The sequence below is a fragment of the Semicossyphus pulcher genome, unplaced genomic scaffold (genome assembly GCF_022749685.1).
Source record: "Semicossyphus pulcher isolate SPU_LCO1_2020_fin unplaced genomic scaffold, fSemPul1.0.p SCAF_16, whole genome shotgun sequence".
Taxonomy (NCBI): domain Eukaryota; kingdom Metazoa; phylum Chordata; class Actinopteri; order Labriformes; family Labridae; genus Semicossyphus; species Semicossyphus pulcher.
This window is the reverse complement of record NW_027211670.1, coordinates 19,074,556-19,096,834: the sequence shown is the minus strand read 5'-3', so window position 1 is coordinate 19,096,834 and position 22,279 is coordinate 19,074,556. Positions and strand designations below refer to the sequence as shown.

The window sequence follows — 22,279 nt, the reverse complement described above, 5'->3', positions numbered from 1 at the left end:
TATAAACTTGGGTTATTTTATTTATACATTATCATATTCACATCATAATTCAAGACATAAACATGCAGACAGATTTGGTACGCACATTCAGGCAGGCATTCACATTCCCACATTCAGACTCACACATACACACAAACACAGAAATGTCCTTCAACCAGGGAAGCAGAACTCCCCTGTGAGCGAAAGTATTTGTCCTTCTGAAACGTCCTTGATTCCACATGAGTTGCAGGACTGTTGTTGTGCAGCAGACTTTGACCTTTGACCTCCACAGAGAAGCTGGAAAGTTGTATTCACAAATTGGTTGTATAGCCCTAACCTTCACACTCACAACCGCCCACAGATATTCTCTTACTGTAACCTATATTATATATATGTCTGTGAGTGTGTGTTTTATACGATCTGGGGCTGTTTGGAGCAGCTGGGCCATAGAGGGCGCATGCTGAGGATGAAGAGGATGAAGAGCAGTATTGCCATTACTGTGACGATGGAGACGTAGCCGGCGTGGGGGAGAGGGGGAGAGTCAGGAGCCTCGGCTGGAATCATGTTGGTCAGATTCAACATGTAGCCCAGTGTCCAGCCTGCATCACTGCCTTTAATCTGGACACAAACACGGGCAACACAGGGTAAACTGTCAGGTGTGCTACAGGCCTGTACAGACAGGTGGCATAATTAATTAAATCCAGATAAAACCATATACTAAAGGGGTAAATGACTGGTTTGATGAATGAAAAAGACCTTTGAGAGTGTTTTGACCAATGTGTAAGTCAGTGCTCTCCACCACCATTATTTAAACACCAGGGAATATATCTCTGAACTTTAAGTATTTTTTTTCCTTATATTTATATTATACATATGTTTTTACTCACACAGCATTTCAGAAAACACTTCATACGACCAAAAAAGTACTCTACCTAAAAAGGGACCTGATTAATTAGCTTAAAAAATGTATAAATTGTGGGTTTAGGTATTTAATGCTCTTATAAGGCATTTTCAATTTGAAATAATAATGTTGATTTAAAATGTATTCATATATTTTAAAATCAGTTTTTGTAGTTTAGATTTTTATTATTTAGATTATTTTTTTAATATTTAGATTATATTTGTTAATAGACTATATTAATATGTAATTTTGAATATTTAAGTAATATTTTTTAAGTCAGTTTAAATATGAAGTATTGACCGATGTACAGCCTTTAATCATGAAACCTATGCTTTTACATAGGCACCATCACAGGTTGCTTATTTTGCTCTGCAGCCACCTGACTCGTAAGGTCCAATAGTATTCATGCGCGGCCATTACAACCGGACACTCATGCAATTACGCGAGCTCGGTTTTGGACGACTTTATGACGTAACTGTTCGCTGTATGCGTTTCTATTCTATAGTATGGTAACAGCCGTTGGTTCAGTTTTCCGGACAGTAAAGTAAACTGTCACACTGTTATCTGTCGGGCTTTTACCACAATACGTACCGAGATACTTCACCCACCTTCATGCCTGGGGACAAGCTAAGTACAGCCAACTGGTAAGTCCTGTGCTACTGGTACTGTCAATCAGTGCTCGTGAAGTTTTAGGTCAGCAATGCCTGTAAGCTAGCTTTAAGTCTACTGCAGTAAATTAGGTATTTAAGCCTGTAAAAACTTGCATTAAGCTTGAAGTAGCCTGCTCATTTCTAAGTCTTTGTTATTGTGCTACTGAATCACTTGTAACTTGGTAGCTGTGAAACATATTTTAAGGTAGCATTAATTATAAGTTGTTTGTTTGTAGTTTGGTAGCTGAAGTTGCTACCACTCGTGTTATGGACTGAATTGGACTGCTGATTTATTCCTATTGAAATGTTGGCATTATTGTTGGTTCACTGCAATGCAGGTCTCTAGCAGAGGGTAATTTTGGGTTGTCATATGTCGCCATAAGTTGCCTTGTCAAGAGTAAGGAAATCATCTGCACAAAACATTTAACCCCAACTTTTATTTATTTTCTTTATATCATTTATATCATTATTAAATGGACTATCTCTTGCTAATTGCTAATTTAGCTAGTTTTCAGTGAGGGGAAAGGACTCAACTTGCTGTCCAAAGACAGAGTACATTTATTTAACTACTCAGATGATAAATCTTTGGGCTGCTGTGTCTTAGGAGGCAGAAAAGGTCGTACATTAATCACATGTTTGGGGATACAATTTCCCAGCTTATCCTTGTGTAAGAGCATGGTTCAATGCTGCTGTGTGAATGGGGGAAAAGAGGAGGCAAATTGCAAAGTGCTTTGTCTGGAAAGGTAGAGTAGAAACTGATAATGGAGACTTTACTGAAATTAAACGGAATTGCATAATGTGTATTGCTTCACAAAGGCCATGTACCTTCATTGTAGCACATATGCATGTTTCTGATATGAATATAGGTATTGTTTGAACTTGCTCATCTTAGGCTAGCGAGAATGTTGCGTATTAGCTTTAGTTCAGATTAGAAAGGGTTAGAGTTGAGTCTTCAGTACCTCCTCCCATTACTTGTTAAACAGACGAACATTTTTAGGGAAGGGGTGTTTTTTAAGCAGAATACTGGTGTTTGAGTTTTTTAAGTCGTCTTTCTAACAGCCCCACCTTAACTGACAAATCTAACCATATTACCATTTACTATGACTTTCAGTTCCTTAACACAAGCGTCTTCGACTGAACTAAGGAAATGTGTATTGGGTGTCTTGAAATTGTTCTCGGATAAGGTTACTTTGAGGTTCTCTCGAGTGCTAGATGTTGACTTTCAATTGACCAATCCATTACAATCTTTTTCGCCACTGGTAATGCTGTTAAAAAATGTCTTTTAAATTAGGATATGAAATGCTGAGTGGACACCCAGGAACGAGGTGGTCGGACAAAAAAATGTTGGGGCTAAGGATCAGGGAGTAGTACGTGTATGGTGGAAGATAATCACAGCTGTGCTGATATTCAGTACAACAGCACGACCTCCAGTGTGTTATTGCTTTTATACAACAGTTCTAGAAGCAGCAGATAGTTGTAAAAAGTTATAACCAACCGAGGTAATTATTTTTTATGTATTCATCATTTTGAATCCCCGAACACAACTAGTTGCGCAACTTGACTGGAACTTTTTTGCACTCTTGGTACTTTGTGGATGTTTACATGTTACCAAAAACGTTATGTATTTTATATATATATATATATATATATATGTATGTATGTATGTATGTATTATGTACATTTATGTAATTGTCTGTATGTTTCCATGAGTCTGTTTGCCGTTGCTTTGGTGGATTGTGTGATTGTGAGATACCAGTGATGCACATGGTTAAAAGTCCCAGTGCTGTTGTACTCTATATCAGCACTCTTGGAACTCCTCTTGCCCTATCAGATTACTCGGTCCAAACTAACTGTTGTATAATGGTGGTGTGTAAGATAGGAAAGGAGTGGACTGTGATCTACTGACCTTTTTGATGAATTTAATGTCGGAGTAGCTCATGGAGGTGAAGTTGTATCCTTCTGTCAGCAGAGTGAGGATGTACGTGCCAGAGAAACAGTACTCAGCCAGATACTTCACCTTTACGTCTGGATGCTGCTGCACTATCTGTTCAAGGACATGCAGTGATATCGTCAATGTACTGTATAGGAAGGCCACAGGACATGGGCAAGACAGGAAAGTAGATAAATATGGCAGGATCTTTTTTCAGGGTGTAACTGATGAATAGATATACCCTGACCTGAGTCCAAGGGGTGGCACAGTAGCTTATTAGCTTTTGCTTCACAGTTTCCAGAGGAATGGACGTATCAGTCAGATTGAGGAAGTTCATCACAAAGTAGTAAGCAGAGAACGCCTACAGTGAGCAAGAGGGAGAGCGAGATAGAGGAAGAGATGAGACCAAAAGACATAAACTTGTTATCGTATGTTGAGCAAATGAGGTAATCAGTTTATACATAGTTCTAATCATTGACGCACAAGGCTTTTGCTGGCCTCACTGACTCAGACGTTATTTGACTGTGGTTTGCATGTAGCTGTGAAGCTAGGATATTAAAAGAGTGAGTTCACCCAAAACATGCTAAATCTAACTGCACCTCATTCCTTGGCTAACAGTATATTATGTATAGGCTAAATATAATGAATTAGTCCTTATTCCAAATCAAGTTTTCCTATCAAGACAAGGGGGATATGCCGATATTAAAAGCTGAGCACCTAGAAACAAGCTAAGCTAACATTAGCCACAGATAAAAGATGAAGAAACTTTTTTTTTTTTTTTTACATGAAACTGCTTTTTCAGTTTAAACTTTAATGAAAAAATTCAGACTAAAAATATATAATGGGAAAACTCGAAATTGCTAATTTTGCTAGCTTTGGCTAACACTACTCTCTGCTAGCATCACACTGTTGTTGTTTGCTGTTGTCAGAGGATTATTTAGCTTAAATAAAATCTTTTTGTGGCTTTAAACATTAGTGTTATGTGTATTTGCTCAGTAGGCTTCTGTTTTGTAGAAGAAGAGAACAGTAGGCTAAATATTTTGGTATTGCATCGGTGCATTGACTAGCGAACCTGCCGATTACCAATAAATATTAGGCTGTATTGGACTTATTCCTGATCTAAACAACTCTATCCATAAAATATGATTGATTGATTATTGAAATTCAATACATTAAACAGTTATATGGCTGCTTGTAAATGGAATTAGTGTACGATGAATATATTTATTCTCATTTGCCATGTAAACAGCTTAGTAGGAATATTGTCTTTTTTGGAGTTCGGGCAAATACCAGAATGCTTTCTATATGTAAACATGAACAGTTTCCCCTAGTCCACTGCAGATAAACAAACAAGGACAGCTGTGTTATATTACCCCAAATGGTCCCTGCAGAAGTGGCTGGAAGACCCCATTGAAGGAGCATTGGCTGTATTTGCAGTGAGTAAAGTTGAAGACATTTTTGACGACTTCCTGGCATTGTCGGAAGTTTCCGTTCCCCTGTTGAATGAAGGTCTGAGGCGCTCCCTGGGGTTTCCTGTCTGACACGCAGGGGCTGTCATAGAGGACTGAGTAGTTCTTTGTTGAAGTGTATCCAGGGTTGAAACAAGGATCTAATATTGAATCTGGACCTGACTAGGAGATAGATTGAGATAAAGAAGATTAAGCCACAAAGAGAGGGAGCTAATTAGATTTAAAGTCGGTATTGTTTCAGCATATCTCAGATAAAATTAAATTATCGGTGTTAACAGGGGGGAAAAAATCTGAAGTTTACCTTAGTCTGATGTGCCAGCGTCAAACGTAGAGCTTGGTCTTTCCCATAACACAGGAAGCTATGGGTGTAAAGGTTATAGTCGTTTCCGTAGAGTCGAAAGGTTACAGAGTTGCTTAGGGACTCTGACCCGTTGTAATTATCGGAGATGAAGCTAATCTGAGTGGAAGCCCCGCCAAGGTCAAGGGCGCCGGTAGTTTCCAAGCCCTGCATCAGAGACAAAAGGCATTGAATTCAGTGCACTATGGGAGCTCACTGACTAACACGCTTACTAGAAGAACATCTAAAAAGAAGAGATGTCCTGATACCATACTCCTACAAAAATCTACAAATAATTGGTGGAAAAACACAGATTATGTACATTTTGCTACCTCTGACTTTCATTCAAGTCTCTGCTAGAAACACACTTTTGTTGTTTGTTTTTGTCACACGATACTTTTTCTGAAAACAGTAGATTTTTGGCTCATTGGTTATGGTACTGGATAGCACACTCACTCATTTTAGGCAGTATTTATCAGGTGTGTATATGTGGTCTTGGGATACTGGTATCGGTATTTGGAATCGGGATACTGACACTGTTATTTGTTATCGGGATACTGGTATAGGCTATTGGGATACTGGCATTGTTATTTGGTATCGGGATACTGGTATTGGTATTCAGTATTGGGATAGTTGTAACGGTATCTGTTATCGGAGACTGGTATCTGTATCTGGTATTGGGATACTGGTATCGGTAACAGGTATTGGGATACTGGTATGGGTATTTGGTATCAGGATACTGGTATGGGTATTTGGTATCGGGATACTGGTATTGGGTATTGGGATACTTGCATTGTTATTTGGTATCGGGATACTGGTATGGATATTTGGTATTGGGATACTGGTAACGGTATCTGTTATCAGAGACTGGTATCTGTATCAGGTATTGAGATACTGGTATCGGTAACTGGTACTGGGATACTGGTATGGGTATTTGGTATTGGGATACTGGTCTGGGTATTTGGTATCAGGATACTGGTATGGGTATTTGGTATTGGGATACTGGTATTGGGTATTGGGATACTGGTATTGGTATTTGGTAGTGGGACACTGGTAACGGTATCTGGTATTGGGAAACAGGGATTGGTATCAGGTATTGGGATACCGGTAACGCAATCTGGTATCGAGATACTGGTATGGTATCAGGACAACTCTATCTTAAAATGGACAAAGTTTCTTGGACCTGTTTGAGTCGGTCATCCAAGTAATTGACCGTGACCCAGCCGAAGGCTCCCTCTTCCTGTCCGCTGAGTATCCTCGCTCCCTGGAAGGAGAAGGGGAACTTCTGCAGGGCTCCCTCCACAGCACGAAACACCTTGTCCGACGCTGAGCTGTTCTCCATACTGCAAACGCAACACAAATTCATTAGAGTGATTCACATCCATAATTCAATTGAATACAGCAGCCCATGAATAATAAAAAAGACTGTCATATATAATGGATTTGACAGTAACGTATTCGCTGTTCTGGCAGTTAAGTTCATGTGAAGATAAATCACAGAATTGGCAGATGGAAAAGGCTACAGATAGCAGCACTTGGGCTGCCAGTGCAAACACATTACACAGTAAAGGCTACAATACACTGGAGTCAGCATGAAAAGGCATGCTGTGTTACTTGACGCATGCTTTATGTTTGATTATAGGGACGTCTGTGTACACATGTGCCGTACTTCAGTAGTCTCATTCCTGCAGTGGCTCCGAGGTAAAGAGGGGTTTCGTGGTGTCTTCTTTCAGGGACCCACTGCTCAGCCTCCTGCATGCACGCTCTCAGAGACTCCCCGGCTTTCAATGGAGTGGAGGCATAGCTGGAGATACCTGGACCTGCAAGTGAAGCAAAATGTCAAGAGCGAGTTTGAACTATAACAGCCTTGAATTCAAAGATGCTAGCCGGCTTGGGAATTGAAGGTTAGCTTTTCACTGTTTATGAAGTGGCAAGGAAATTTGCTTTGGAGAGGAAAGCTCGGTTAAGACGTTATCAAGTTGTCTGCTTCCTGTCAGCGTGTCTGATGTACTCCACCTGAAGCAAGTACTTAACTTGATCTACTTGAGCTTCCCAGTGGGCCAAATGAAAGCCAGATGTATCCCTGATTAGATAACCAGCATGAGCATGCACCTTCTACCTCCTTTAAAGTAGGTTCAGGTTTTAACCTCCCAGTAATGATAGGGTCAGGGGATATGTCTGGCGTTGTCCTACGTCTTTCTGTCTCTAAACAAACAGACCATATTGTTTTTGGTCATGCTTTCTTTTTCACGGTTTGTGGCACTACTAAAGACCTCAAAAATATTTAACTTTATAAAAACATCTGCGCTGCAGCTTTAAGCAAACCTTACTCAGAGAACCACGTTGATCCTATTATCTGCGGGAATCCACTGTCTGGTGCTATGAAAGTGCTCCACTTTAAGCTTTGATATCCAAACTGAATTACATAAAGATGCAGGCCTGCACACAGACTGTTCTCTGATCGGTAAAAAGCAGTTTTTGAATCAAATTACAGAAGAAAAGCTAAAAGTGCGAGTCACTTTGATAGACCTGTGTATTAAATTGTGTACTCAGAAGTGCTTTAATAGTTCAGCAGGAACAGCTGGTGCATAAAAGTTTGCCCTGAAGCGTGAGGCATTTTTGGGAGACACGCTTGGATTTTAATGCTAGAAATATAACTTGGCTTTATGCCTGAAAGCCAGGTACAGTTTACACTTTATAAGATTGTTACGTTACAACTCATAGCCTTATTTAATGTGTAAAATATATATATTTTAAAGGAGTAGTTTGGAATTTTGGCCTCATATTACAAGTTTGTGCCTCTTGTAAATGGACTGTACTTTGCTCTTTTCTAGTCTTCCCAACCCTCAAAGCTGCTTTTACACTACATGTCACATTCACCCATTCACACACCACTGATGGCAATGACCTAAGTGCCAATTTCAAATCAGGATCTATGCATTCATACTCAATGGAGCAATTTGGGGTTCAGTGTCTTGCCCAAGGACCCTTGGACATGTTGCTGTAGCAGCCAGGGATCGAACCCCCAACCTTCCGATTGAGAGACCGACTCTACTGACTCTACCAGCCGCCTTACAGCTGTTACTTTTGTGTAACTACAAGGGAGAACAGTGCATACTTATAATACAGCCCCACCTAATGCTTACACTCAAGGAAGAGGAGAACAATTGACCTGCACCTCTTATCTTTCTGCTTGATTGTAGGGTACCAATCAAGCAGAAACACACACACACTGCCTTGAATGATGAGATGATCAAAGGCACTCTCACGCCTGTATGGCATGATCCTACTGTATTCAGCAGTTGATTAGCTTAGAATGAAGACGCGACACTAACCAGGGCCTGTCCAAAGATCAAAAGCCTACCGGGAGCTAAAGCGTAATCACCGATGTGTTTTAACTTGTTTACAAAGTTTTACAAGTGGAGGAACTATTTTTTGGAGTGGACAAAGTAACTTCCCTGACTCTTGTCGTCCCTGTCAGACGCTTAAAAGCAAAAAAGAGAAGTAATGCTGGGCTAAATGCTGGCTGGCTTTAGCTTCAAATGTGGGAAAACCTTTGGGAAACATTTGTCTGGCGTTTATCCAACCCTAACTTGATTTGTCTCTTTCACTAGCTCTTTAAGTCTTAAAAAACACATCCACTGTTGTGTCTTCTGTAAAATGAAGACCTTAACCAAAACCCATTAATTAGGAACTTATTAACTCGACACAAACTCGATTAGGTGTTAGAAAGCCAAACCCAGAGCCTCTTTATTAGGCTTATCACAGAGGGAGTGAGTCATTAGTAGATTGTCAGGAGCTTCTATCTTTATAATGAGCCATTAGAGCTGCGGCCATAAATGTAAGCAAGTCATTGCTCAAGTGTAAATATGAGTAAGTACTTCAGCAACTACACTGAGTGTTGATTTATTGTTGTAGTCATTTTTTATGGGTATTTTGACCCTCCTTGGTGGACTTAAAAAAAGGCATTTAATGATTTCACTTTCAGTTTTTCAGTTTACAACTCTTACAAACATTTTGGGCTAAAGATAATTCTTCTAGTGTTTCTAAATTACCTAATAAAATAAAGCACTAAGTAAAGAATACAGGTATGTGCATGTTCGTGGAAACTTTAGCTTGGTTTTGCTCTCAGGTGGTTGTACACGTGATCGTTGTGTGCGCTATCTACCTTTGACTTTGCATGAATGCTTCTGCTCAACTCTTCCAGTGTTGTTATCCTTCTCCGCCGGCCACTCATACATATACAGAGCTGTGTGGGAGGATCCAGCGTCCAGCACGATCCCATACTGGAGAGGAGACAGAGGGAGGAAGACGGGTTCACTGTTTAGGGAGGGAACCCGAGCAGACATAAAACATTTAGAACATGTTGAACATGATTGAAAAGCCCACAGACAAACTTCCCGAAAAATATTAGTGTAGTGCCGAAAAACAGTCCCTAAGATGCCGTGTGGCCTTAAACTGGGCCTGCATGCCTGACAAAAGTGGTGATTTAATGTTCTCATCAACATCCTCCGGCCTTATTTGGTAGTAAATTCCCAGAACAAGTAGTACAGGTTGAGGTCATATTGACAGGGGAGGCCATATTTAGCTTGTGGACTTTGCACAGAGATCCCACTCTAATGCAGCCGGCTCCCACACAGAGGACAAGCTACAACATTTTAGCATTTTTTCCCCCCTCTACCATACCTTGTACTTTTGGGGGAGGGGCCTGTTCTGCAAAACTGCTACCGTCACCAGGGCAACAATCGCTATGATACCAATCACAGAGATGATGATGGTCACAGGCGTGTGCCAGGGGTTCTTCTCTTTCATCTCTGGGAGCGTGGGCGGGAAAAAACAGACAGACAGGAAGGAGAGGCGAGAGGGGGTGCAGGGGAGAGGAAGGGGGGGGGGGGATGGGGACACATTGGAAAGAGGAAAAAAAAAGGGGGGGGGGGGGGTGTTAGCACGTCTTGCGTCCAGATGTGTGTGATGTCACAGCTTGTACGTGTATGAGGTAGATTGTCTCCGGGTGATGGGGAGAGTGTTTAATTGTGTTGTTTTGTAACCAAGGAGTACAGATGGATTTCTGATTCGGAATGTCTGAACTCAATCCAAGCTCTTCATTGATCCTCGGGGGGACGTTGTTATTTCACGTTTGGAGGGAATTCCACAGAAATACTTAGCTAATGCTGCAAGATCAACAAGATTTCCTCTTTGGAAGATGATAAAAAGGAACCCAGCTTCACAGTCATTATCGTGGAAATAAGTGGAGTGTGTACAAAACATCAACAGCAGATGGCTTCGCTCAATAAGATACATGTCGGCCTGTCATTATGATTAATGCTGTAGGAAAGAGTCAGTGTTAGCTAACAGTTATTGACACTTAATTAACATCCTGTTGAATTGTTTTAAACTTGAATATACAGCTATGCTACCGTTTGTTTGGTTCCCATTCCCTCCGAAGTTCCATTGAATTTCCACTGTTTACTAATGGGATTTGAAACAAAAACACACACCCACCACAAACACACACACATGCGTGCACATACTACATGAGCTCATATAGTCACTGTTTATAAAGGGACAAAAAAGGGTGTAACAGGCTGGCTGTATTCACAGCCTGGCTTTTGTCATTGTAAAGACCGGTTGAAAAGATATTAACCTGAATTGTTAAATACACACTTGCACCAAACACACACACTCACACACACTTGATTGTTTGAATATTACCACGATAAGTCAACTGGCAGACTCTATCTAGGTGCACATGACAGCTGGCAGAGTACACACAAACCTTGTAGAAACAGACCCGACTGCAGAGTAATCTACACATCTCAGGAGAACATTAAAGTACACACACACACACACACACACACGCACACACACTCAGGGCTGTTCTTTTGCAACAGGACCTGCAGCAGTCATAGTAAACCTAACCTTGGTCTACTGTGGGAAAACACACACAGGCTGAAAGTTACAGCGAGCTAAAGCGGCAAAGCAGAGAGCGGAAGAGAGTACTTACCTCTGTTGTCTACTTCAATGAACTTACCACCGAGAGGGGAGGGAGAGATACTGTCAGAGAGAGAGAGAGAAAGGAGAGAGAGAGGAGGGAGGGAGAGGGGAGATTGGAAGTGGAAAGGAAAATCGGGAGGACAGGAAGAGGAAAGAATAGACAGAGGGAGGTAGCAGGGCGATAAGATGAGGAGAGGTTTTTCCGTCGTGGCCGGACAGAAGATTGGAATAGAGCTGTGTGTGTGTGTGTGTGTGTGTGTGTGTGTGTTTCTAGTGGAGCACCGAGTTTGGCATTTCCTCCCCAAGCTGGGGCAGCAAAGCCGGTCTCTATGGAGACACTAAAGTGTGTTTGTGCGCGTGTCGGTGCACTCTTGTGTGCATGTGAACCCCATAAAATAGACTCTCTCTCTCTGTTAACTAATGAGAGTCCCAGCACTACTCTCTCCCTCCCCCCTCTCTCTCTCCCTCTCCTTCTCTCTCTGTTGGATGTGTAGGAGGGAGGGGAAGTGGGGACTCCCTTGTTTGGCTGTGTTTTATTACTTGCAGGCTGTGATGTCATCTGTGTGACGGATCGGAATCCCCTTCTTTTCTCTGCAGCGGTCTGTGTGTGTGTGTTTGAAGAAAAGGGGTTGCTGCAAAGCTGGTGCGCGTGTGTGTGCATGTGTGATTCAAAACATGACTTGCCTACAAATTTGCCTACCCATTCACTGTTACATTCTGTCACTTCTCTCTCTGGCTGCAAGCATGTAGATACACGATTGCACACTAAACACGCACAGGAGAATTACTGTCAACGCAATATTTATATCTTGTATCACTCCCTAGTTTTCCTCCCTGGAGGTACTGTGTGAGTCAAAGCCAACAGTAAGGAAACACACACACACACCAAGAAGTATCCTGTAATTGTTTGACCATGTGAGGAAACAACCAAAGTCCATGGCTGTATCTTTCTGCTTTTAAAACATTACCAACAGGCTGTTTAAACCAGATACAGTCTGGCAGAGGTCTATCTAACCTGGCTGTTTATTTATTTATTCAACACGTAACAAATTTGTAACTAAGTTCAATCCTTTTGGTAATAATATGTCTAAAAATGGAAATAACTGATTCATATAAACGATCGATCAAAAAATATATCGCCACAACTATGAAAGTGATATTTAAATATTGAAAGTAATGATTAAATATTTATCGCACCATCAGAGATAAAATGTAGTAAAACAGGAGAGCGAGACAGGTCACTGATTTCTTTTGGCACAAATGTGACTCACCTACTCTTTGACACATCAACCCTTTTGGATGCTAGAAATAAATCAAAAACCCATGATGTCACCCCTTTGTTCCCAAATGTCTTTTATGGATCGGCTTATAGTCTTCGTCTTTGGCAGAGTCAATGGGTGGAGCTGGAAAAAGACAACCATTAGGGCTTACTGTCATGCAGAGACACCTGACATTCAAACAAACATGCCACAAAACATTCTTGGTTTAAGTCTCAATGTCTTGTTAAGGCGCGTCCACTTTGGCTCCGGCTTTTGTAACCATTCGGTGTGAGATCCTCTATGACGACAGCACGAATTACGCAATTAAAATAGCCTTAAGTGTCTTGGTAAGTCTGGAGGCGGGACTGATTGGGCGCAATCATCTAAATGACGTGTCAGAAACGTCTTTACCAAAAAAAAAAAAACTCCCACGGGGAATAACTGGCAACATACCCGGCACAGTTTTTAGGTTCTAGACAAAGTTACAAGTTTTAACTCAAACAGTATCATTCTCTTAATAAAGATTGTAAGATGTGGTGGAAAGGAGCGGGCCTTGAGTTGAGATATTTTAGTCACACTTGTAAAAATGTTGCCAGCTTACAATCTTCGGTTCAGACCTTACTTTTCCTGTTTTCGAGCTCCAAACTAACCGATAGATTTGACCGATATATCAGTTGGCCGATATTTTCGGGCCGATATGGGTCTGTCGCAGATATTTGTTGCTATTACCGTAAGAGATTTTGATATGCGCCAATATGCTTTTTTTTCTACATACAGAACATATAACGCAGAAGCGATGCTTGTGGAGATTTGAACATGCTGTCAACACATGCCATTGTTTACAATACTCTTAGCGCAGTCTGCAGCACATGTAGCAGAGCATCAAAGCTTCGCACTCTTTTTGGCGGCTGTGGCTCAGTGGTACAGTCGATCGTCTCTCAATTGGAAGGTTGGGTGTTCGATCCCTTACAGTCACATGTCAAAGTGTCCTTGGGCAAGACACAGAACCCCAAATTGCTCCGTTTGTATGAATGTCTGAACTGATTGGAGATTGGCATAATAGCCTCTACCATCAGTGTGTGAAAGAGTGAATGTTACATTAAGTGTTTAATTTTCTTAAGAAGGTTTTTTGTTTAGGAAATTAACCTTTTGGTGATATCAACAAAAAATTGGTGCACCATCAACATATAAAAGGTACATTTTCATCCCAGCTCAAAAAGTCAATATCAGTCGCCATATTGGTAATTTTTTACTGTCAATTAGCATCGGCCCCAGAAATCCCATATCAGTCGATTCTAAGCTTAATCCAAAAATATCAGTCAAGCTCTGTAGTTTATATTAATGATTGTTGAGTTAACTTGTAACAGTAAAGCACTCTTAATTGAATGATTAATTTGAAGACTTTTGAATGCTTTTACAAATAAACATTAAATCTGTGCAACAAGTACATAGCTTTAGGGTGTTTTAACTTCTTTACAGTGCTTAGGGAAAATGTTTGGAATTCCCTGGTATGAAAATGAAAGACAAAAAAAGGTCAACACAGAATACATGACATGTAAAGCTGCTACACTGAAGTGCTGTAGCCCGATCAAAGGCTCATATTGGAGGTCCAACCACTAACCCTGCCTGCATGACCGTCTGTGTTTCATCATACCAGACCAGGGTCTTGCTTCAGTGCGATTATGGGATTCATCAAACCTTTCCTCGAAGGCTCGCGACCACAATGAAGCAAGAAAGAAACCACACGAGATCACCCCATATGTTAACTTGTTTTACAACATCCTCGCACGCCTTGATTTATGCTCTAGTTGCTCTGACTGTTTGTCAAGCGCATCTATAATGTATGAGAACATCTGCGACCTGTCTGCTAGTGTACTAAATAACAAGCTTTGGCGTTAGTGAACGACTCCATTAATGACAGCTGGCTCCAATAACAAACTGCTGCTTCATTTTAAGTGAAAATCAAAGGCTTTAAAGATGCCCTGGACTGACCTGAACCTCACCCTTCTTTCCAGTCATTGTTAAGTTTAAGTGTTAAGCAAGAGATAGAAAAATCATGCTTCCGATCAAAGTTCTTCTTTTGCATTCCGATTACAGTAGGGAAAAATTGTTGCATAATGCGCAATCATTCACGGATGACGATGCTGTTGGCAGCCGACCAAACAGACACAGATGCACAGTCACAAACACGCAAGTTGAGACAGAACACAGGGCTTACCTGAGCACTAAATTAAAAGCATGAGGTCATAAAAGAACATCAATACAGACTGGAGCACTGGCTTTCAGACTTTGTAAATTTGTACTGTACGAGGAATTTAATTGACATTATGCATTGCCTAACTACATGCCTAACCCTAACTGTCGGACTATCCCAAACTAATCTAACTCTGAAACCAAGTCTTAACCTTGAAACAGACCTTGTCGTCACTTTCAAAACTTTTATTGCAATCTCTCATACATGTCTACATGAACACCATTCGAACGCACAGTACCACAGCGTTTCTGTCTCCATAACATATTTCTGTAAACACAAATGTGGTGATAAGGTGAAGCCAGGATGTTTTAAACTAAAACATGAGTAAAGACGTAGAGCAGGAGAGTAACAGGAAGACAGGAGTTGTAAACAACATCTGCTATCACTCTCAAGTTTAATGCAAACATTTGAAGAATTTTAAGAGATTTTAACTGGATAAGATAAGATGTATAAAAGCATTCGACATGCTCAAACAAACTTTTATTTGTCTTGTTAAAAAAGCACTTAGGAGTGCAGGTTAAGATGAATTTCTGTTGCCTGCAGTAGAAGTGAGTGTTGTTTAGATGAGCAACAACACTGTTCAACAACTCTGACATGGAGAATTACATCACAGCATGAACATTCTTCTGTCAAGTTGACCCTTGACTACGTTCATTAATTTTCCCAATGTCTTGCGATTGAAGAAAACATCCTGTCTGTTTAAAATGATTAGACTATCTAGTCTATCGTGTCTATTGATATTACTCCTCCTTGGTTGTGATACACAACTTTGCAATGTTTGAATACAGCGGATTGGCTAATCGTTAGTCCCCAATGGCGCTAATCCAGTCGGTTGATTTCTCACCAGAGAAACCGCAATTAACTGTAATAATTTGGGGCTATTTTCCTCTGACATCATGCTCAGTGTGGGAAACTCAAATGCTGCTATAATGTCATACTGTTGTGTTCCAGTTTGTATGTCGTTTGGGAACTAGACAATTGTTTTAATTTCACAGCTTCTTGCTGAATGAGCAACTCAAAAGACAACGAACAGCAAAAACCCAGAGGGACACCATCAACATATTTGAGAACCCATTAGCTACTGTTAGACAAGAGCTAATGCTAGCATTCATCCACATGTAGCTAACATTGCATTTGCTAGCTTATATTACGTAAGCTGGAAAGTAAATTCTTACTCTATACAACATTAACTGCAAATTTACACAGTGGCCATTTTCCTCTGACATCGTGCTCAGAGTGAGAAGACAAGAGCCAATGCTAGCGTTCACTTGCTAGCTAACATTACATATTCTAGCCTGGAAATTCAATTCTTACTCTATATTACATTAGTTACAAATTTATGCATTTCCTATTATATTTTGTATAACAGTAGCTTTAGCTTTCATCCATTTCCTAGCTAACTGCGATACTGGCTAGTAAGCAGCTCAATGCTAATGTAAGCTGTTGTCTGAATGTAGCTAATAAGCTATGAAATATCTTGTTTAAACTTGAAGTAACGCCAGATGTCTCACTGTTCATTGTCTTTGCAGATGCTAATCAATCTAGACACAGTGCCCTGAATTTATACGACTAATACGAGTTTGATATTATGACCTTTTAGCATCACATCAGAGGAAAATGGCCGCCATGTGACTATGGTCAATGCCAGACAAAAATGTCTATCAACGAAATGAATGTAGTTAAATGTAATCTTAAACTTAAAGGTTCCATGAAACCAAAATAGAGGGTTATGTTTTTATCTCGTATGTCTTGTACTGATCTTTACAAGTACAACAGCATCTTTCAACAATGACAATGACAAAGAAGTAGTTTGTAGGTTTTCTAACAGTATTTTGTAATTTGTCATTTCCTTGACAACGTTACAAAATCATGACGACACTTCCTGATCTAGTGGTATGTACTCATTTTGCAACCAATGAAACACTTGCTTGGATTTCTAAGGCCCTCCCCCATGCTGCTTAGCACCTATGAGCTAGCGAGCAGTTATAGGTCGTCGCTGTTCTGACTGTTCTACAAGTCCCTCCCTATAGCTTCCTGTTTTTAAAATGAAAACACGTAAATATTTGGGATCAAATAGTTCTCTGCTATAGCTGTCTAATGGCACATTTTAAGTCCTGATTCTAAACTAGCAGAAGACAGAGACCTATCAAATTTACCTTGTTTTGCAAAAGCATTTTTAAAGGTACAGCACATGTTAGTACTCATAAAAACCAACACAGGCATGTGTTATCAAGTTTATATTGGCAGTTTGTTGCAGTTCAGCCCTTGTTTGATATTTTACGACATATGACCTAACAGAGTCGCCACCCCCTGTTGATCTGACTCTTGGCTCATGAATCTCCTGCTCTAGAAAGAGGAAGGACGAGAGGGTTTTGAATCAGCAGATACTGAGAGGGTTGTTGCTTTTACACTTAGCCATGAGTCAAAGGGTGACACTGTTGGGGGTCGACTGTGGTTTTACAATGACGGGAAGACGAGGCAGCAACATCAGCGTAAGGCAGGTCTGACATTTGTTATGCGGCCCTTGTGGTTAGGCTGTAACAAGTCATACGCCTCTGTGCGGACATAAACATTGCAGAACAAATACACGAGTTACTCAGGCAGTCACCACAACACGCATTACAACAGGTGTTTAACGCCTCTGGAAAAATACGAGGGCAGAAATAGTCAATTAGAAGATAAAATCAAGGCAAAAAGTACTCAACTTTCCAGAAAGGCAGTTTAAGTAGGAAAGAAAGCAAAGAAAGAAATGGGTAGACAGTTCAGTTAAAATATTGGGCATTTTATCAATATAAGTGATATTTTATAAGCCTTTTAAAATGCAATACCCGAAGCGACAAAATTCAGCTGTAGCATAAATTGAGTGCTGCAAAAAGTGTTCTAAAATGTCAAAAGTCTCAATACAGAAACACTTGAGTGCCTCAATATTGTAATTGCATATTGAGTTGCTTATTTGCTCAATATTGGAGGCATGCTCTACTGCACAAACCTTCTTTTCAATTATAGAGGAAGACATAACAATAATTTGAATGGAAAGCTCTTTACAATGATGGATATGAAGTGCGGAAACATTGAATTCTTGTGGTCAATTATGTACTCCAGAGTAAATGGACCGTGTTATTTTCCTGGTTAACTTAAGACACATGCTAATGCGCCCACAAAAAACAGCATAGTTCCTTAAATCATCAATTTTTTGCACACTGTCCTCGAGTTGTCACTGCAATTCTTGCGGCAACTTTTTCCAGGAAACCTTTGTTTGTCCTAAATGTTGAAAGAGAACAACACTTAGCAGCTCTATAAATACTCTTGTTCTAACTGTTGTGAAACCCCTTCGTCTGCTGCTTCCTGTAAAAGGGGAACCTCTGGTAGTGTTATGTGAGAAATGAGAGGAAGCATCTCTTGCCACCACAGGGAACTAGTCTGTCCTCACTGGTGTCCAGTCTGACCTCAACTACTGGACAGCACGACATTAACCCTGAACTGGGCTGGTCTACCCCGACCTTTAGCAGGGAAAAAATAACCGCTGTGTAATCATTTTTGGGAGGCGTCCCTTATTAGGAGTTGAAATAATTCTGACATCATTCCAACAAAGTTAACTTTGTGTTTACTTTTATCAACATGGAGAGCTGTTGTCTTAGGGCCTGTGTCCACTAACGGTGTTTTTTTTGCGCTGGCAGCGCCCACAACCTCAGAGTGCTTCTCACCGACACTTGGTGTTGCTAGGTTACGAAAGCTGTATTGCGGCACTTCCTTTGTGTCTGTTTTAAATTGCTCTGTAAGCTTAATATTTGCTTTTATTCAGGGAAATTTTACAATGAAACAAAAGCAATGGAAAGGAATCATGTCCTCACGTTAGCATCAACTCTTTATGTGGAAACTGTACTCTCAAAAAAATTTATTAGCGTCTCCTCTGCTATTGTGGTTGACAAAGTTGATATCAGAAGTCCTGCCTCTTCTTCATTTTGATTGGTCAGTTAGTGTGAAGGGATATTAACAAACACTGTGAGCGCAGTGAAATAAAAACAGTTCAACTGCATCGGTTTTGTATAGAAAATAGGCGCTGCCAGTGCAAAAAACGCTGTTAGTGGACACAGGCCCTTACTTTGAAAGAAACAAAAAAACAAAAACTCGCAACACACAAGATTTTTTGGTTAATTTTGTTGAACTGACCCTTTAATGTACTAATTGAGTAAAGGTCACCAAACATCGCCAAATGTAACCTTTGTATAAATGTCATCTCAAATGCAAACAGCCTAATCAAAACCAAATAGGTGCAAATGATCCATCATCCTGCCTGTATCCACAGTATTTAGACACTGTATCTGGACAGGACTGTCTGTGTTGACTTTTTTAAAAGTGATTACCAGAGCTTAATCTCATTCATCTCTATTTAAATTGGTTGAAGGCAGAGACACACTGTGTATCGTCAAACCCCTGCTCGTAAAACCCAAGCCATCTTCAGTCTTCAGACTCGCTAACTAACATGTGCTTTATCCTGAAAGTTCAGATACGAAATCAGCCCGGTAACATAAGCAAATTTGACTTTTGTATACATCTTTGGGATTCTTCAAACACTCTTAAATCCACTGGAACATAAAGCGCTTCCAACAAACCTTTTCAGGTATAAACAATTTTGGATAGTGAAGGGTGAAGTTACCTTAATTAAAAAAGAACCAACAAACGAACACGGTTAAAGTTTCATTTCTGCAGGTTTCTCTGAGGTTTCTGTTTCGCTACTATTGGAGGTCAGTGGAATTTCACTTCTTATTCTCACAACAGTTAAACATAACTTTAAATAATTGTGGCTTAAATTTATATTATATATATTTAGATTTAAAGTACCACAAACCACTTTCCATATACATTTTACATTATGTGATGTGATGAGGTTGTGTCGTATAAAACTCAACCCACAGCACATAAAATCATCTACATAAAAAGTTGTTGTAGTTTGAATGAAGTGACCATTAGTATAAACAGGAAGCCAGGTGTTTTATTTTGAAACTTCGTGTATCAGCCAGCAAAGATAAAGAAATTTGACTTTTATAGACATTTCTGAGATTGTCTAAACATTCGCTGATGCCTTGAAAGTCTCAAACAAACTGATGTCACTTGTACATGTTGAAAATGTAATGAGGTAATTGCACTGTAGAGTCATACATAAATAAAACTATTAAATCGTGTCTGATATATGTTGATAATGAACTTCTAGTTTCAGATGCATAAAATTAGACAGATAACGTTGCACACGCTCTCAGTCACATGCTTTTTGCACATAAACTGTAAACCTCAAGCCGTAAACCTCACATGATCTTTAAAGTGTCAATGTGTAAGTGTGTCACTGTGTTCATCCTCAGCGACATAATCACATGGAGCGCTCGATCCCACAGGCAAAACACACCGGAGGCACCTGCTTCTGCCGCACGCTCTCCACACACGTTATGGAAAAGTCACACACCTGCTACACAGCTGCTACATGCGGTTAGTGAGAACACACACTCACCTGATACTTAACATGTACTGTACGGACCACTGCTTCATGGGTCAGAAGGATTTCCTGCTCCTGTGTGTGTGTTTGTGTGTTTGTGTGTGTGTGTGTGTGTGTGCCAGTCATAGCAGTACACCTACCTCTTTGTGCAGACATGGGTTCTCTCTCAGCAGCAACACAATGCTCTTTCTATTCTTTGCCCCTCTCTCTCTCTCCCCTCCTCTTTTACTCTCTCTCTCTTCCTCTTTCTCTCTCTCTCTCTCTGGTAACACAGCTCTCAGCTCAGTCTAACGTTTTTCAGCACCTCCTTTCACATACACTCGCTTTATTAGGAGAAGCAGAGCCTCCCTCCTCCCTCCCTTCCCTCCCTCCTTCTCTGCCCACTCCCCTCCTTCCCAGGCGCCTTCAGCTTTCCCTTCTTTCCCCTTTTCTCTTCCCCTCTCTCTCTCTCTCTCTCTCTCTTTCTCTCGCTCTCTCTCTCTCTCTCTTTACACCTTTGTCATTGTCTTTCCTGCTGTCACTCTTCCACTCACGTTTCCTCCTCTCCCACTTCCCGCATCTCCGTCTCATTCTGCCTCAACTCTCTCCCGCTCTCTCTTCCACTTGTGTCTTTTTCATCATTTTCCTTCTGCCGCTCTTGCCTTTTTGTCATTGGCTCTGTCTTGTAAAAGTGGGTCAAACATGAAAGCGGCGTTAGATCTGGATGGGAGCCGGAGCCAAAGCTTAAAGAAAAAAGCAGCGGGTGAACTCATGCCTCCCGCTGAAATCCTTGACACCCTGTTTTAATAGATGTAATTTAAACTCTGTGGGGAAAAAATGGTCTCTTAACAACTCTACTAAAGCATTTAACCTCAAAACGGAACCCACGAATTAACTCTAAGAAGCATTTACATGCAAAGTAAGACAGAATGATAAATAAACCTTGAGCCCAGGGCTGTATCATTGATACTGCTACCTGTGTGTTTGTGTGTGCGTGTGTGTGTGCTTTGTCCACACTTTACCAAGGCTGAAAAACAAAGCTGTGTCTGTGTTTGAGCCCTGGTCACAAGGGGAGTCCGATTCAGATTCACACACACCCGGCTACACTTTAACCGCGACAATAAACCACCGCTCCTAAGCCCTCATACGAAGCATGAGAAAAATCTGCCACCATCAGCAGAAAACACTTAATATATGGGTGTGATCCGTATGCATGCTAATGCCTATAGCGCAATCAGTACAAGCGGTATGGAGCTTTGCTTCTGTTTGTTTCTTTCGTTTCTTTGTAGGACAGCAGACGGAGGTATCATTATCCCCGGAGCTCTCCCGGTGTTTCTCCTGCAGAGATAAAACACAAATTATGATGACAACAGTAATCCTCAATTAATGATACGCTAAATGACGTGCACAATATTTCCTGCGAGACGTTCGTTATGTTCTATTGTTCAGCTTGAATCTGTAAGCGCTCCATCAGTCTGTCAGTGAAAATGAAAATCATCATTAGTCACAGTGAATATCTATCTCTGCAGTGGTGTGCACACAGTGAGAGGGCAGGGGAGGCTACTGCCTCTGGTACTTAGGCTCACAGAGTCGGACTGTAAAGCTACGGTAGGCAATTATTTTAGAAGTGTTTTGTTTTTGTTTTTCTTTACATCCCGTCGGCAAACAACAAAATCAAATGGTGGTGGGGACAAAAAGAAAAAAATCTAGTATCTGTGGCTTTTGTTGGCATGTTAGAAGTCGGTCCAATCATTACCTACCTACCTTCCCACCAGTCTACAAGTTCAATCATTGCCCGCTAATGCAATCTTCCTCTAGCTAGTTGCACAAGGTTGGAAACTTCCAAACTCTAGCTCACTCTTGTTTTATCCAAAGCTTTAAGCAGCCCCAGGGACCTCTCTAATTCCTTGAAGTGTCATCTGTGTGCTGATGTGGGTGGTCTAAATGCCCCTCTGATGAACCCAAGAGTCCTTCTGGTCAGCACCATTTCACCTTTAGTCCCTCAATGCCCCCAAATTTTTGCAAGTAGCTCGTAAATG

At 40.7% G+C, this 22,279-nt stretch overlaps 1 protein-coding gene across 2 annotated transcripts; it reads right to left on the bottom strand.

Moving 5' to 3' along the window:
* Positions 1-4: 4 nt before the first annotated feature.
* Positions 5-20,547, bottom strand: entpd1 (ectonucleoside triphosphate diphosphohydrolase 1). 2 transcript variants are annotated; one of them, XM_069664365.1, is made up of 10 exons: positions 20,402-20,547; positions 9,953-10,080; positions 9,435-9,552; positions 6,936-7,086; positions 6,450-6,609; positions 5,231-5,434; positions 4,834-5,091; positions 3,708-3,821; positions 3,437-3,574; positions 5-597 (listed from the first exon to the last, which is right to left on the bottom strand). In XM_069664365.1, the coding sequence occupies exons 1-10, from the start codon at positions 20,415-20,417 to the stop codon at positions 391-393; spliced, it is 1,494 nt and encodes a 497-aa protein (XP_069520466.1). In that variant the 5' UTR covers positions 20,418-20,547; the 3' UTR covers positions 5-390. The 2 variants fall into 2 exon arrangements, with proteins under 2 accessions (XP_069520466.1, XP_069520467.1); XM_069664366.1 differs by lacking the exon at positions 20,402-20,547 and having other exon boundaries at positions 9,435-9,586; positions 9,953-10,031.
* Positions 20,548-22,279: the final 1,732 nt, after the last annotated feature.

Bases quoted from the DNA above. Each gene is read 5' to 3' on its own strand.
- entpd1 (XM_069664365.1), bottom strand. The intron at 9,553-9,952 runs GTATGGTAGAGG...TCTCCTCTCCAG, and splicing joins CCCTCCCCCAAAAGTACAAG to TATGGGATCGTGCTGGACGC. The intron at 598-3,436 runs GTCAGTAGATCA...GTTTGTGTCCAG, and splicing joins ACATTAAATTCATCAAAAAG to ATTAAAGGCAGTGATGCAGG.